The following is a 14427-nucleotide window of genomic DNA, read 5'->3' on the forward strand; positions in this document are numbered from 1 at the left end:
CGGAACATATACTCCATGCCAGCTGGTGGGCAGACGGCGATGTGGGTACAGTCTATGCATCCGAGCACATGTGGAAAATGGGCTACATTGTAGAATTGTAGCTTTGTCATGTCCAATTCCTGTTGGCTGGCGGGGAATTTGATGTGACGGTGTAGCTGGGTGAGCATGGCGTCTACAAAACTGTTGAGGCAGCGTGACATGGTGGGCTGGGATATTCCCCCAGCGGCCGCTACTACCCCCTGGAAGCTTCCGGAGGCCAGGAGGTGCAGGCTACTCAATACCTGCACATGTGTGGGCACAGAATTGTTTCGCCTTGTTGGGTGCTGCATGATGGGGTCGAGTTCTTGTATCAGCCAGGTGATCATTTCCCCATTCAGCCTGTATTTAGCATAAATCTGTTCTCTGGTTTGGCCCAGCAAGGTGACCCGCAGCCGGTAAATCCTCGCCTGCCTCATGCGTCTCCTCCGTGCTGCTCGCTGTAGCCTTCGCCGCCTCACCACCATGTACATCCCAGGCATTGTGGAAAGCCTAATGCTGCTACTGAATGTCCTTATGTGTGATTGGTCAGGCCTGGCCCTGTTGGTGATAGGACAACAGTTTTTTGAAAATGTTTTTCTATGCCTTTCATGGTTACCACCTGCTTTGAGCTGTCCTTATTTTGCGCCGTGCAAATAGCGATTTTTGGGTTTTTCGCTAATTGCGATTTTTCTTGAATGCCGATTGCGATTTCCTATTGCGAATTCGCTATTATTTTCGCAGATTCCGTGGTGTGTCGCTATTACCGATTCGCTAATGCTCAGCGGCAGGGATTCTGCGATTATATTAGCGAATTCGCTAATATGTGTTAGCGAATTCGCTATTTTGTTGTTGAATACGGAAATTGCGCCCGCATTTGCGTTTTCGCAGCGATTGCGGGCGCAATTCAGCTACATGAATCAGGCTGCTTGTCCTTTTCAACGCCAAGAGCTCTAACTTTCACAAATGCGAGACCGATTTGAATTGCAAATCCTTGTTATATATTGATGTCTGATTTCTTGGAGTATGGCTCACTTACTGCCTTTGTGTGTGCAATAAATGCTTAGCACTAGCCTCTGAAATGCCTAACTGCTCGCCCACACTACTACAAAAGAGAGCATTTGGGGTATAATTTGTACTTCTGCAATTCCTTTGGGGTTTGCCTAGACTCTTTACACAGTGTACTTCTTTTTGGTCCACTATATAAAGAGCCAGCTTCCTACAGCGAAGTCCTGTGTTGTCATCTTTGGAATGCTAAGGGCTTGCGATCGAATTCAGACGGTTCAGGAATAATGGTGCACGGTGACAGACGGCTGCCAATAGGACACTACTCCGAATCTTGGAAGGCGGGGCTCTTTCATATGTCTGGTAGTAGAATGGAAGCAGATAATAGCTTCCACCATTCAGGAATGGTTTTGAGCAAATTCAGAGACCATTCAGTTTCGGGGTATGTTTTTAGCAGGTTCTCGACCTTCGGGCCTCAAAGATGCCTTTGAGTCCGTTCTGATCAGACTGGACTGAAGGTTCTTGTTTTCAGGCGTCTCTTACTTACCCAAATGACCTAAATACAGCATGATAACCTCCAGATATAAGCTTTACATCTCTATCTGATTCCAGGGCAGGTTGCAAAAAAGAAATGCTTGTCCAGTTTTCTAAGCTTAGTAAACTGCATTAAAGCGCATCCTGGGCTATGGGGGATATTTTGCATGTTGTTGAAGGAGAAATAGTGGGCTAAAGGGACTATGTTTATTCTGGCCTGAAGCCAGGACAAAACAAAATACAAATCGAGCTGAAAATTCAAATCTTCCTCCAATGAAGACATTTCATCTCCCCAATCCTTCTGGAAGCTCTGAAGAGCATCTGTAGCACCTGGCAAAGCAAGCTATGAGGATTAGCTTGAAGTCAGTCTGTTGAACAGGGTCTCCTCCTTGCTGTAGGGCCACTAGTACAACACAGAACAATCATTTGCAATGCAATAGGTCTCGCATTTGCGAGAGTTGAAGCTATTGGCATTGTAAATGACAATCTGTTTTGATAATTAACACATAAATAAAAGGCACTGTCATTTACAATGCCAGTAGCTCAAACTTTAGTAAATGCGAAACAGATTTAATTTTAAAGAAGGTGCTGCCATTTTTCCGGGCTGCTTGGAAAGTGAAAGCGTGCATGGTGTGCCGAATGTTGCAGGAAAGCCTGTCCTGCTTGCAGTAGGAGAAACTCTTTTAAGAAAATAGTGCTTACAAACTAAATAAAACCTACCGTGTACCAACAGAAGTAAAAGGGCCAGTCTTAATGGGAGGTTACAAATGAAGACCAGTTGGTACTAAGGAAGGACTAAAGAGTCTATTAACGAATCAGAAGCCAACATTTACAAATAACAATGACACAAGTCAGTGACAAATGTGGGCGTGGCTTCAAGTCCATACTCTAATACAGCATGCCTCGCAGACCAGCGCATGCTCTACCCAGGCTCGCCTTAAAAAAAAGGAAAGACTGGGGTTGCTCAAATGACTGGCAGAAGCTGGCTAGAAGAAAAACAAGTGTACTTTCCCTCAGACCTCTGATATCCACAGGGGGTCTGACGGCAAAAAGTAGAATGCCATGTACACTGGAAAGGAAGTGATAGCATGAAGGGAGGCATCATTTTGTAATGTGGGGCTCATCACTGCATATTCACCCTCCGCTGTATGATACTTTTGGGATTTAGCCCTTTCACCCTACACTGCCCAAATAAGATTTTTCACTCAGCGAATTGAAAATCACAGGAAAGGCCAAGCAAAGTTAAATGGGGATGTAGTGGCACAGCTTTCCCAGCCATCCAATGATTTTTCAGCCTGTCACCTGGATATGTAGCCATACTTTCTCATCCCCTTGTCTCTTTTGCTTTACTTTCGTCTCCCCAACTCCCCTGTAGTGATGGCTAAACGTGCACTGTTTTGTGTTTTCAGATGGGCTGTGTCACACCGACAGCACTTGTTAGAACTGAACAGCTCCCTGGAGTTTAAACTTCATCGCCTACACTTTATCAGCCTCCTGGGAGGTGGAGCTCAGAAGCAGTTGGAAGCCCTCAGCTATGCTCGACACTTCCAGCCTTTCGCCAGGCTGCACCAGCGCGGTGAGAACTCTGGTGTGGAGGAGGGGCCAGTGGATATCAACCTGAAAGATGTGGCACTTGGGAGGGGTTTGCATTTAGGATGAATGTAGCCACCTTTCTAACTATTAAAGGATCTTTATCTATCCTGCTCAATGTGTAGTTTCCCACTAATTCTGTGCATGTTATTATTTGTGCATGGTAGTATTTGGGTTTCTTCTGATAAAGGGCATAATCATTTAAGTCGTGTATGTTTTTATGACCTGGTTTTCCGTAATAAATGAGGAATTGATCTGTGTATGCTCTAGATTGTGGGCAGTATTCTTCGTGTGTTCTATGGACAACATGTAAATTGATTTTATTTATGGATTACCATTAAGATGATGGGGTGTATTGAAGGTAGCACTAGATCATGAGATTGTATCTAAGTTTGTAGGTAATACCTTGGGTTATTCAGATGATAATTCTAGAGGTGGTTGTTTGGTCGTCATTGGTAATGGTGTGTTACCCTGAGAGGGGGTAGGTTGTAGCTGGTAATTAAATCTGTCGTTGAGTCACCATGGTAGAAGCATATAACCTAGGTGTGTTAGCGGGGTTGACCTCTTTAATTGCTTGCAAATGTGGGTGGTTGTTGGATCACTGTTAGCAAGTGAATGTTAGCTGTTTAGCTCACATTTCTCTTTGCAATCCGCAGATATCCAAGTGATGATGGGCAGCCTGGTGTACCTACGTAATGGAATTGAGAATTCTCCATATTCACATCTTTTGGACTCTGAGCGGTGGGCTGAGATCAGTGAGCAGTTCACGCGTGACGCCTGCGCACTACTGGGACTTTCGGTGGAGTCTCCCCTTAGTGTCAGGTATGGACAGAGCTTCAATTTACAGATTTCTTTTTGTCTGTCCTTTCACTCCTCTTCTATTGTGAGTACGCCCCCTTCCAGTTCTGCCCTCTTTCTCTCCAACTGTTCTTTTTCTGTCACTGGCTGCTCTTTTTAAACCCTTGATTTATCTCCCTATCGATTTTGTCCTTGATTTCTTCTCTGTGTATTTTTATTTGTCCTTCATTCCAACTTGACCAACAGACTTCTTTGTGCCCCTTCTCTCTTCCATCTTTACTTTGGCTCGTTACACTCCCCTCTAACTCATAGCCCTGCTTTAGTCTATGACTGTCCCTATTTGATCAGCTCATGCTCTGGCACTTCATCATTGATCTTTCTCCCTCTGAGCTGTGCTCTCGCTCTCTACCTCTTTCGCTAACTGGCTATTATTTCCTGTCCTTGCTCTTTTCCGCACACACTTTTGTAACGGACTCCGACCTCACACTGCACTGCTTTCACCCCCTCCCTCATCATCTACTTTCCTCTTTCTGCGATTAAGCCTATCCGACTCCACTTTGGCCATGATCTCCTTTCAAGAACTGACTCCTCGTAGCCCTTCACCATAGTCTCCATTCCGCCCTTTCTCATGCCATCCCTGTCTCCTTCCACTGTACTCTTATCCCCTAAAGCCTCATTGTGCCCTGCGTTTTCAGTTTTCGTCTTGCCATTCAGTCCTTAAGTTCCTTCATTGTCTGTATAAGATGCCCTCACCGTTTCTTCTATGTAGTTTTGCTGCAGGGTCGGTGGCACTGCCAGTGCTTATGAACATCAAGGCAGTTATTGAGCAGAGACAGTGCTCTGGAGTCTGGAGTCACAAGGACGAGCTGCCGGTGCGTTTTGCGTCTGCCTCTGCTTTTTGATCTTTGTGGATGTTTGTATCTGTTCCCTTAGTTGTTCTCTTGCCATCATAATATTAGTTTTATCTTTTCCTCTCTCGTCAGATTGAAGTCGACCTTGGGAAGAAATGTGGCTACCACTCGGTGTTCGCCTGTCCGATCCTGCGGCAGCAAACATCTGATGCCAACCCACCCACTAAGCTCATGTGTGGCCATGTAATCTCCCGAGATGCCCTGAACAAGCTCATCAGTGGGGGCAAGTAAGTGTTTTTGGTTCCTCCCTATGTCCTCGCTGGTTTTTGGTGAGCTCTTCCTTCCCTGCTCCTACACTACTGCTTTCTCTACCACTCCTCTGCCCTCTTGCCCCTTCCTCTCTTCAACTTACTCACCGTTCTGCCTCCACATCTCTTCTCTCTGCTCTGATCCGGGGGCACTGGAATTATGTGGCAGTGGAGGACCGAATTATACGACAGCGTTGAGTATATAAGGTAGCAAGGAAACGTAAACCGTGCAACACTGCTTTCCATTTTTTTAAAAAAAGCTCTGCAGAACAGTGTAGTACATTTCATACTTAATATGTATTTATCTCTGTAGGAGGGACGTTAAATTGGATTGACCGAAGTTGTAATTTAAGTCTGAGCCCTGTTAAAATAACCAAAGTTCTGAGAACTGTGTCTATGGTGTAAGCATGATCTGGTGTCCCTAGAAAAAAAAGAGCAAAATAATGACAAAGGAATCATTCTAGTCATACTGTTTAAATCAGATTTAACTATTTATTATTTTGTTTCTTAATGCAGATCAAGGTCGTACCCCTGCTTATCAGTTGGGAATGATTACACTACCTGGGCAATAATCTACTAACTTTAAATGGCATATTACAGTAATCGACAGATGAATCTGAACCCTTAAGTTGCTACATTTTGTCAGCAGGAATATTTTCTGGATTCACATGCTGTGCGTTATTCTGCCATCTAGTGGTTAAGTCCAGAATTGTCTTTGTAGTTCTTTTAGGCCTCTCCGGAGACCGCGCAATCGCTCCTACATTTTGTTAACTTAAAAGGAGCTTATATCACAGCCATTACTTATCATTCGTTGGCTTAAATGTGACTTATTTGCTGGCTTTTGTTTGGTCGGTGTAGGCGGCTTCAACTTTCTCTATGTGCATTTCTCAATTCCGTGGACCACCGAGCAAATACTGATTTGCACTGATTAATTGTCTTTGTGAGTGTCCTTCTGCTGCTTATGCTTTCTGGCTGGGCAACCTTTTTGTTTCTTGTGTTTCTGGTGTTTTTGCTTTTAGTTTTCCATTCTCTCCCCATATACTCTTTGGTGCAGCATAATAATAGCGTTTTAAAAAAGCTGTTTGTTGCTTGTCCCCAATTTTATATAAGTATATGTCGGCAGCTTATCACTTTTGCTACTCGGATCAATTTGTAGCCATTACAAAACAATGGGGTTACCCAAAAGCCATAGGAGCTGGGTGTACTTTGATTCAATCAACAAAATGGTCCCAACGGGAAACCTTTATAAAACAAAATCAATTCATATGGGCCAAAAAGTATTGTTCATATTGTAATTTATTTATTTATTCATTTAAAAAGTTTTATATAGCGCAATCTTGATCCTGAAGGGTATCGGAGCGCTTTACAATTTGAGGGAAATGAAGGTAACCAATCAGTACATGAGTCAAATAGGGAATATACATAAGCATTGAATCAAATAGTGCAAACATAAAAGACCAATTGTAAACCTGGGGTAGGCGAAGAATGGGCTAGTCGCTGAAGCATAATGACAAAGGGGAGCAAATACAATAGTAAAATACAAGATTGACAACCAATATTGTAGTATGTCCGATGCGGTTAGAGCAGACAATCGCACCTCTTGTTAAGGTAAGAACTTATTCATGAGGAATCTTTTTGCCTCCAGTTTGAAAGCAACCTTGGAAGAGATTCTACGGATTTCCGGTGGAAGAGAGTTCCACATTTTTGGTGCAGAGCCCAAGAAGGCTCTTTGGCATGTTCTCTTTTTGCGGAAGATCTTGGGTTTCAAGAGGAGGGAATTGGCACTCCTCAACGGTCTACCCCCTCCGGATAGTTCTAGCTTTTGCACCAGGTAGTTGGGGGTTTTGAAGTGGAGGGCTTTGTCCGATAAGCAGGCAATCTTTAGTTGAATTCTAGCTTCGTAGGGAGGCCAGTTTAGAGATTTTAGGACCGGGGAGATGTGGGCATTTCGCTTGGTGCCCGTTATCAATCTGGCTGCAGCATTCAATGATGCCTTTAGAGGGGCTAAAGTGTATTTGGGGAGGCCACATAGCATGGCACTGCCTTAGTCAAGCCTCGGTAAAACAAGCGCTTGGACCACTTGCTTGAAATCTGCTTAAGGTAGGAAAGGTTTGAGATTCCTGAGTGTTCTCAGGAGGTGGTTAGCTCCCTTGCACACATTGCTAATATGAGTCTTCATATTCAGATGTTTGTCCAGGGTGATTCCTAGAGATTTAGCTGAGTCAATAATGCAGGGGGAGCAGTTGAAGGTGGCAAGTTGGTTCATCCAGAGGTCAACATTAGGAGTGTGTTTCGGGGGAGAAATGAGGAGGAATTCTGTTTTGGAGGTGTTTAGCAGGAGGTGGTTCTCAGTTAGCCAATTGTAAGTAGTCAGTAGGATGGAGTTGAGTGAAGTGATGTTATCCGGGGAGGAGCTTTTCAGGTAGAGTTGGGTGTTGTCTGCATACATATGGAAGCGAATGTCTATGGATTTTAGTACATTAGCTAATGGTTCCAGCAACAAATTGAAGAGAATGGGAGATAAGGAGGACCCTTGGGGAACCACCATGTTGACTGGGGATGGCTGGGAGATAGAGTGGTTCGCCTTAACTCTTTGAGACCTGTGTTGGAGGAAGTACGAGAACCATTGCAGCACCTGACCAGAGAGGCCCATCCTTTGCTCCAGAATATCTAGGAGGTTGTGGGGATTGATCGTGTCAAAAGCAGAAGAAAGGTCAAGTAGGATAAGGAGGCAGGATTAATTTCGATCACATGAGTGAGAGCTGATTCAGTACTGTGCCCACTACGAAAGCCAGATTGGTATTGGTCCAGGAGATGGAAATTTTCGATGTGCACACATGGTTGTGACTGGACAAGTTTTTCCAGGAGTTTGGCTAGTGTGGGGATGCTGGAGATAGGGCAGAAGTTGTTAAGATCTGTACTGTCTGCTGTAGGGTTTTTTAATATAGGTGTTACCTGGGCCTCTTTTAGGCATTCTGGGATCGTACCTTGTGACAGAGATGCATTGACGATCTTTGTCCAGATGGGGGAGATTGTATCCTTAAGTGCTTTGAAGATGTTGGGTGGTAAGTGGTCACTGAAGTGATTAGATGGGTTGATACTCCGAAGAACCTTTTTGATATCATTTTCATTTAGGGTGGTAAAGGTGTCCCAGGAAGCGTTGTGCTTGATACCACAGCTACATGGAGCAGCCTTGTCTGGTAAGGCCAGGGGGGGTGCCGGACCATTGAGTATTAATAGAGCCCTCCTGGTTTCTAGATCAATGTTAATAAGCCTAGTTTTCTCAGTAAAAAAGTCTGCCAGGTCATCACATGAGGGAGGATTGACATCTGAAGCTGATCGGTTAGGGGCTACCACAAATTGTTGTTTAACCAGTTCAAACAGTTTGCTGGGTCGATTAGCTGCTTGGTTAAGGTGGGATCTGAAATATTCTGCCTTGCCTGTCTTGATATGTTTGTTATAAGAGTTTCTAGCTGATCTAAGGATTTTTTTTTGAGTGGATCTCCAGGAGCGTTTGATGATACTTAGATTGCGACGTTCCGAGTTTAGGTTGCCATTGAACCAGGGTTTAGATATTTTTGAGGGTGCATTTTTTTTGTTGGAGTGGAGCCATATCGTCCATGATGCTAGAAATAGAAGAGTTATAGAAGTCTGTGAGTGCATGGACTTCGTGTAAGTCCACTTGAGGAGAGAGGGCACGTTTACAGCGGGTTGCTAGGTCAATGGTATTGATTTCTCTGAAGTCTCCTCTCCAGATCTTTGGTTTAGTTGTTTGAGCCTTACTCTGAGATACCTCCGAGTTGATATGGAAGGAAATGATGTGATGGTCCAACCAATCGCAGGGTATGATGGAGTCCAATGTGATGGTGTGACCTTTGGAGATAAGGTCAAGAGTTTCCCCTTTACTGTGGGTAGGCTGGTCACAATTTTGAACCAAATCGTGATCCTTCTAGAAGGAATTGAGGGAAGCTACAGCTTGGTCATTAAGGTTTGACCAATGAAGGTTAAAGTCCCCAAGGTAGATGTGGGGCTGCACTGAATCCACATTGTTAGAGATGATTTCCATTAATTCTTCAATGAAAGGGAGGTTGTCACCCTGGGGCGGTGTTAGAATGTATATAGTTTGCAAACCAGCTGATTGTTACTGGAGATGTTGAGGCAAAGGTATTCGCAGGTTAATGGCGAAGAGGACTCTGAGAGGGAGACCGCAAGCGTACTTCGATGTATGCAGGCTAGGCCCCCTCCCCGCTTCTTTACTCTATCCAGACGAATTATGTCATGGGTGGGGGGCACCAAGAGGTCTAGAATCGGAGTGGACGAGGGGTTAGCCAAGTTTCTGTGAGGATAATGATATCTATCATTATCTTGTATGACGTCAAAGATCTTGGAGGCGTGTTTGTTGGCAGACCTACAGTTGAGTAGCATGCATTTGAGTGTAGCCGGAGTATGGGGGGAGGAGTCTAAATAAAGACCCTGAAAGTGATCAAAGCAACGAGTAAGAAAGAGAGAGCGAGGAGAGACAAAACAAACAGAAATGCAATAAAATCGATATGTTTTCAAAAATATAATATATACACATTGGTTAACACCTTGGCTGCTAGGCGTTTTCCCCCTCCTGTGCTGAAAATTGCCATTTTGCTGGTGTCATGACGAGCTCAGCTCGTCATCAGCACAGCTCAACTGTGCATCATGACGAGCTGAGCTCGTCATGAACATCGAAAGGGTTAAAGAAAAAAAGTAATGAATTTAGAGATACGGATACAATTGGCTGTTGTGGAGTGGAGGCACCTCCCTGGGTAGTATCTTTTTACTCTGTTTGGTAGGGGTGCTGGTCCATGACCCTTAACGCTTTAAAAACTAATAACTCACAGGTGCAACACCTTTTGGTTTTTCCAATGCTTGTTTTTCTTTTTTTCCTTTTTTAAAATTTTTTTTATAAGGTGGGCGGCATTGACCATTTGGTGTCCTTCCCTCTGTGATGTCAGATGCCTGGCCCGGAAGCGCTTTGCGTCATCGCCACCTTCCAATTTTATTTTCTGCTATTGGGAATGGTTACAGAGCAAGAACACAGAAGATTGTTGCGGAAAAATCAAAGTTTTCTTGAGTGATTATCACTGAAACACCAAGAATCCTGAAGGAAAACCAAGGTTTAGAGCAGGGTCGGTAAGACATTGACCTCAAGGGTCAGAGAATGTACATTGGGGATAGAGCATAACCATTTACATTTGGTCCTAAGAGCCATCACAAGTTTGGACAGAAAGGCAGCCATAAGGTTTGTAACGTTTGTCTATTTGAGGACAACAGCACATAGGGCTGTGTCACATGTAGAGAGTTTCAACCCAAGGCCCTGAAAAAGATGGAGAAACAGAGGTAGGCTCATTATGCCATGGCACATTTGCAAAGAATGTTGCCGAAGGACCTTGGGCTGGCCAGCGACGAGGAAAACCCAGAGGAAGCAGACTTAGTACAGTGAGAAGGCTCCAACGTCTAAGAAGTGTCAAAATGGAGAGGGAGGAGTCATTGAAGGACAAAGAGTTGAAGAAGGCCAGGTAACGCAGGACAGATTAGAGCTGTGCTGAAGCATTCAGTTTTAGTTTACTCCAACACTAAAGACCACACAGATCAATGGTAAGCACAAACAAAAGGAACCCCACTGTTTCATGTCAAAAGACACCATTGGCTGAAAACCTTAAAACCAGCCTTGACTCTGAAAGGTGATCTGTAGTGATCTCAGTACCCTGAGAGGAGGCCTTAGCACCGAAGCGGAAGAGCTTGATGTTGAACAGAGAGCTGTTCACATCGAGAGCAAGAAACTAAGGCTCCGAGCCAAAGTGGAAGTTCCTATGATTCCCTCAAGGGCTACTGCATTCACCCAACAGAAAAAGAGCAAGTAGATCTAGAGCCTCTGACCACACCAGGACCCCTAGAGGAGAAACACAAACTTTTTGCAAGAAGCGGGAACATACTGAAGGTCCATTTGATCAAGGTTTTCTGCAAGATTCTGAGGAAGAAGGGTGGCCGAACATAGAAAGCTATTTAACAGCCTCTCCCCACCCCCCTCTCCCTCCCCACCCCAAAGAAGGGGTGGACACCTAGTCCCCTCAAGCCCACCCCACCGATTTCTTTGCCGTGTACACCATCCTAGTTGAAAGTTCAGTGGGAACAAATGGGGTGCAACTAAAGCAGGAACAGACTGAATTGTGTTTTCTCTTGGCAAACCTCCTCCCAGCACAGGAGAAAAACAGTTCTTCACAATACTTCAGAGATTCCTGGATCAAGGACAAGAGGCCTTCAGGCGACCAGCTGCTACCAAAGCATTACACTGTGGGTGTAAAAAACTACAAGCACTCCTCCAAAGATACACCTTACAAAAAAGGGAATGTGGAGCCAGACTCTATCATTGTGGCCACTACACAAAAAAGAGCCATGCTCCAAGTATCCCCCCCCCCACCCCAAACAGAGCGAGGGGTGAAAAATTGAGTTGGATGACCACACAATGGGACATTGCAGACTCTAACGCCCTCGGTAAAGATATGGTTAGCAGCAGTTAGAGGAGCTGATGCAACACCTCCCAAAGCTATACGAAGGCAGGGCAAATAAACATATCCAGGAAGGCAAAGTAATTTCCAAGACATGCCCCAAGTCCGTACTGGAAGTGGCAGATACAACAAGCAGACAGCTGTGCGAGGGCACCACCTTAAGAAGACTTGATTGGCTAATAATCTCAGGATTCAAGCTGGGGGTGCTGACAGAGGTTCTAAATGTGCCTTTAAAAGGTGAAAACTATTTAGCCCAGCAGTGAATACCTTGCTGCAGAAGATGAAAAAGGGCAGTGAGACTGCAAAAGACATGAGCAGTCCCCATTTCAATTGTCCCTTCCGAGGTGGGTCAGTAGAAAGACCACGACCCCCAGTAAGGAGAGGATGACAACCAGTCATCACATCTAACGCCAATTTTGTGCTAGAACCCAGCTCCTAAAGCGTACCATCTCAGTAGCAATACCACAGCACAGCAAGACAGCTCTTACAAGGCAGAGCGAATGGAAGAGGTGCCCCTATGTTGAGAAGCAGAGCATTCAAGCAAGTGACTTACAATCTGGCTCTTCCTAAAGCTGAACACCCACCAGTAGGGGGCATAATCGAAGGCTTTCTCAACAAATGGAAAACTATCACCTTTGAAAAATGGACTCCAAATGCCATCCACAATAGCTATTGTATAGATCCCCACCAAACTGACTGCAGCCACCCCAAAAGGTCATGGACCTCTTAAACGTGCAATAGAAAGGGTTCCAAAAGATCAGGAATACCTATTGGTCTGCTCTGTTTATTTCCAAGTACCAAAACCGTACAACACATTCAGACCCATTCGGGACCTGTGTGCCTCTGCAAATTTATAAAGAGGTGAAGGTCTAAAATTGTCACTCCACACCCGTAGAAGGAGGTTATTATAGCAACTCTAAATCTCAGGGATGCCTGCCTGCATGTGCAGATTAACAACAGACTCAAGAAGTTCCTGAGGTTTGCTGTGGACAAGGTACAATACCATTTCCGATTTCTAGGTTTTTGGGATAAAATGTGAACCAAGGGTATTCACAAAGTACCTCACCTTAGTTGCGCCACACTTCAGAGGACTATGGATATGTCTCCTCTTATCTAGATGACTGGCTAGTAAAGACAATCTCGTTCACACAGTGCCTGGAGAGCATAACCACTGTCATACAAACACAACACCGATTAGAGTTCGCCCTAAACATAGAGAAATCGTCATCAGTGCAAGAGAGAGAGAAAATACATTATTGGAGGCTAGACTAAACCTGACTGAGGCAAAAGCATTCTGAATCTCAAAAGATTCTTAGCACTGACAGAGCAGGCTCACCTTTACCAGATGGGACAGTGAGAAGCTAATAGGCATGATGGCATTGTGCATACTCCAACACCACATGCAGACCCAACGCAATCACGAGTAACTATAAGTGTATAGTGTCATAAGTATTAAGGTCTATGCTTCAGGAAGTCACTAGAAAGCAGTTAAATGTATAACCTAAACCTTACAATAAACGCAAGTTCCTGGATAGATCTGTAGCGAGAACAATGAATGCTGCCACTGGGTGAATGTGTGATACAGATGGAGTGAGGCTAGGCGCTGTCTAATGCCATGTGTCCTACCTGGGGAGGGTGACAGCGGAGTTTGGTGTGACAATTAGCGTACGCTAATTCATTTTGAGAGACCATGAGGGGAGTGCTTAGGCCTGTGTGTTCACAGTGCACCCCCAGCCACCATTTTGTGTTCACAAGCCAGTGAGGCCAGCCCCCCCCCGCCACCCCTAGCAGCAGGGATTTTCTACAACAGAGAGTGCTTCTGTGAGCTGTTTAAACTGTATTTACTGGGACCTGTGCACTTTGTTTTTTGGCCAGCAGGGGGAGTAAAGCTTTATTCAAATAGTATTGTTAGATTTCGAGTTAGTGAATCCTTTACCTGCTGAAGTCTTAAGTTGTGGATTGAGCCTGTCTGTCTCCTAGGAGATTCTGAACAGGAGCAAGCAGCTGCCCAGACCCCATCCCCAGGCCAGCAGACCATTGGCTATTCAGCTACCAGGCAAGTCTGAGCCCTCCTCTCACACCTGCCCAGGCCCCTGAAGGCCTTGCTGGGTGCACCCCAAATCATTCTCCTCCATCTTGTGAGTTGCAGCCCACATGTGCCCCAGATTGCAGCGAGCAGAGTCCAGGAAGTGGTAAGGAGACAGACTAGTGCGGTCTCTTACCAAGACAAAAAGTTGTTTAAAAAACGATTTTCACTTTCTGTCTATGCCTGTGGTTGTTAAAGTTAAAAATTGTAGTTTTAGCCTTCCTGTAATTGCATATTTTATCACCTGTGTTGCGTTTTAAATGTGTGGTTTTCCCTGCCCATGATTGCCTTCATTTAGTGTGTTGAATTGTGGGATTTGCAGTCCAACCTCTGTAGTTTGTCCCTCTCATTTCTTGGTGACAAATCTGTTTCCCTCCAAATTTCTCCTTTGCTCTGTGCTTAGGCCTGTGTGCTCAAACAGTGCACCCCCAGCCACCATTTTGTGTTCACAAGCCAGTGAGGCCAGCCCCCCCCCCCCCCCCCTAGCAACAGGAATTTTCTACATCAGAGGGTGCTTCTGTGAGCTATTTAAACTGTATTTACTGGGGCCTGTGCACTTCGTTTTTTGGCCAGCAGGGGGAGTAAAGCTTTATTCAAACAGTATTGTTAGATTTCGAGTTAGTGAAGCCTTTACCTGCTGAAGTCCAAAGTTGTGGATTGAGCCTGTCTGTCTCCTAGGAGATTCTGAACAGGAGCAAGCC

At 44.9% G+C, this 14427-nt stretch overlaps 1 protein-coding gene across 1 annotated transcript in view; it reads left to right on the forward strand.

Moving 5' to 3' along the window:
- RMND5B (required for meiotic nuclear division 5 homolog B) overlaps window positions 1-14427 on the forward strand; it is a 100111-nt gene that overhangs the window by 66854 nt on the left and 18830 nt on the right. Inside the window, exons 6-9 of the mRNA XM_086951651.1 lie at window positions 2964-3130; window positions 3801-3966; window positions 4712-4814; window positions 4926-5080. Of these exons, the coding sequence (XP_086807777.1) occupies window positions 2964-3130; window positions 3801-3966; window positions 4712-4814; window positions 4926-5080 (591 nt within the window). The remainder of the gene's footprint in view (window positions 1-2963; window positions 3131-3800; window positions 3967-4711; window positions 4815-4925; window positions 5081-14427) is intronic.

Source organism: Lissotriton vulgaris, unplaced genomic scaffold (genome assembly GCF_964263255.1).
Source record: "Lissotriton vulgaris unplaced genomic scaffold, aLisVul1.2 SCAFFOLD_582, whole genome shotgun sequence".
In the NCBI taxonomy this organism is placed as follows: domain Eukaryota; kingdom Metazoa; phylum Chordata; class Amphibia; order Caudata; family Salamandridae; genus Lissotriton; species Lissotriton vulgaris.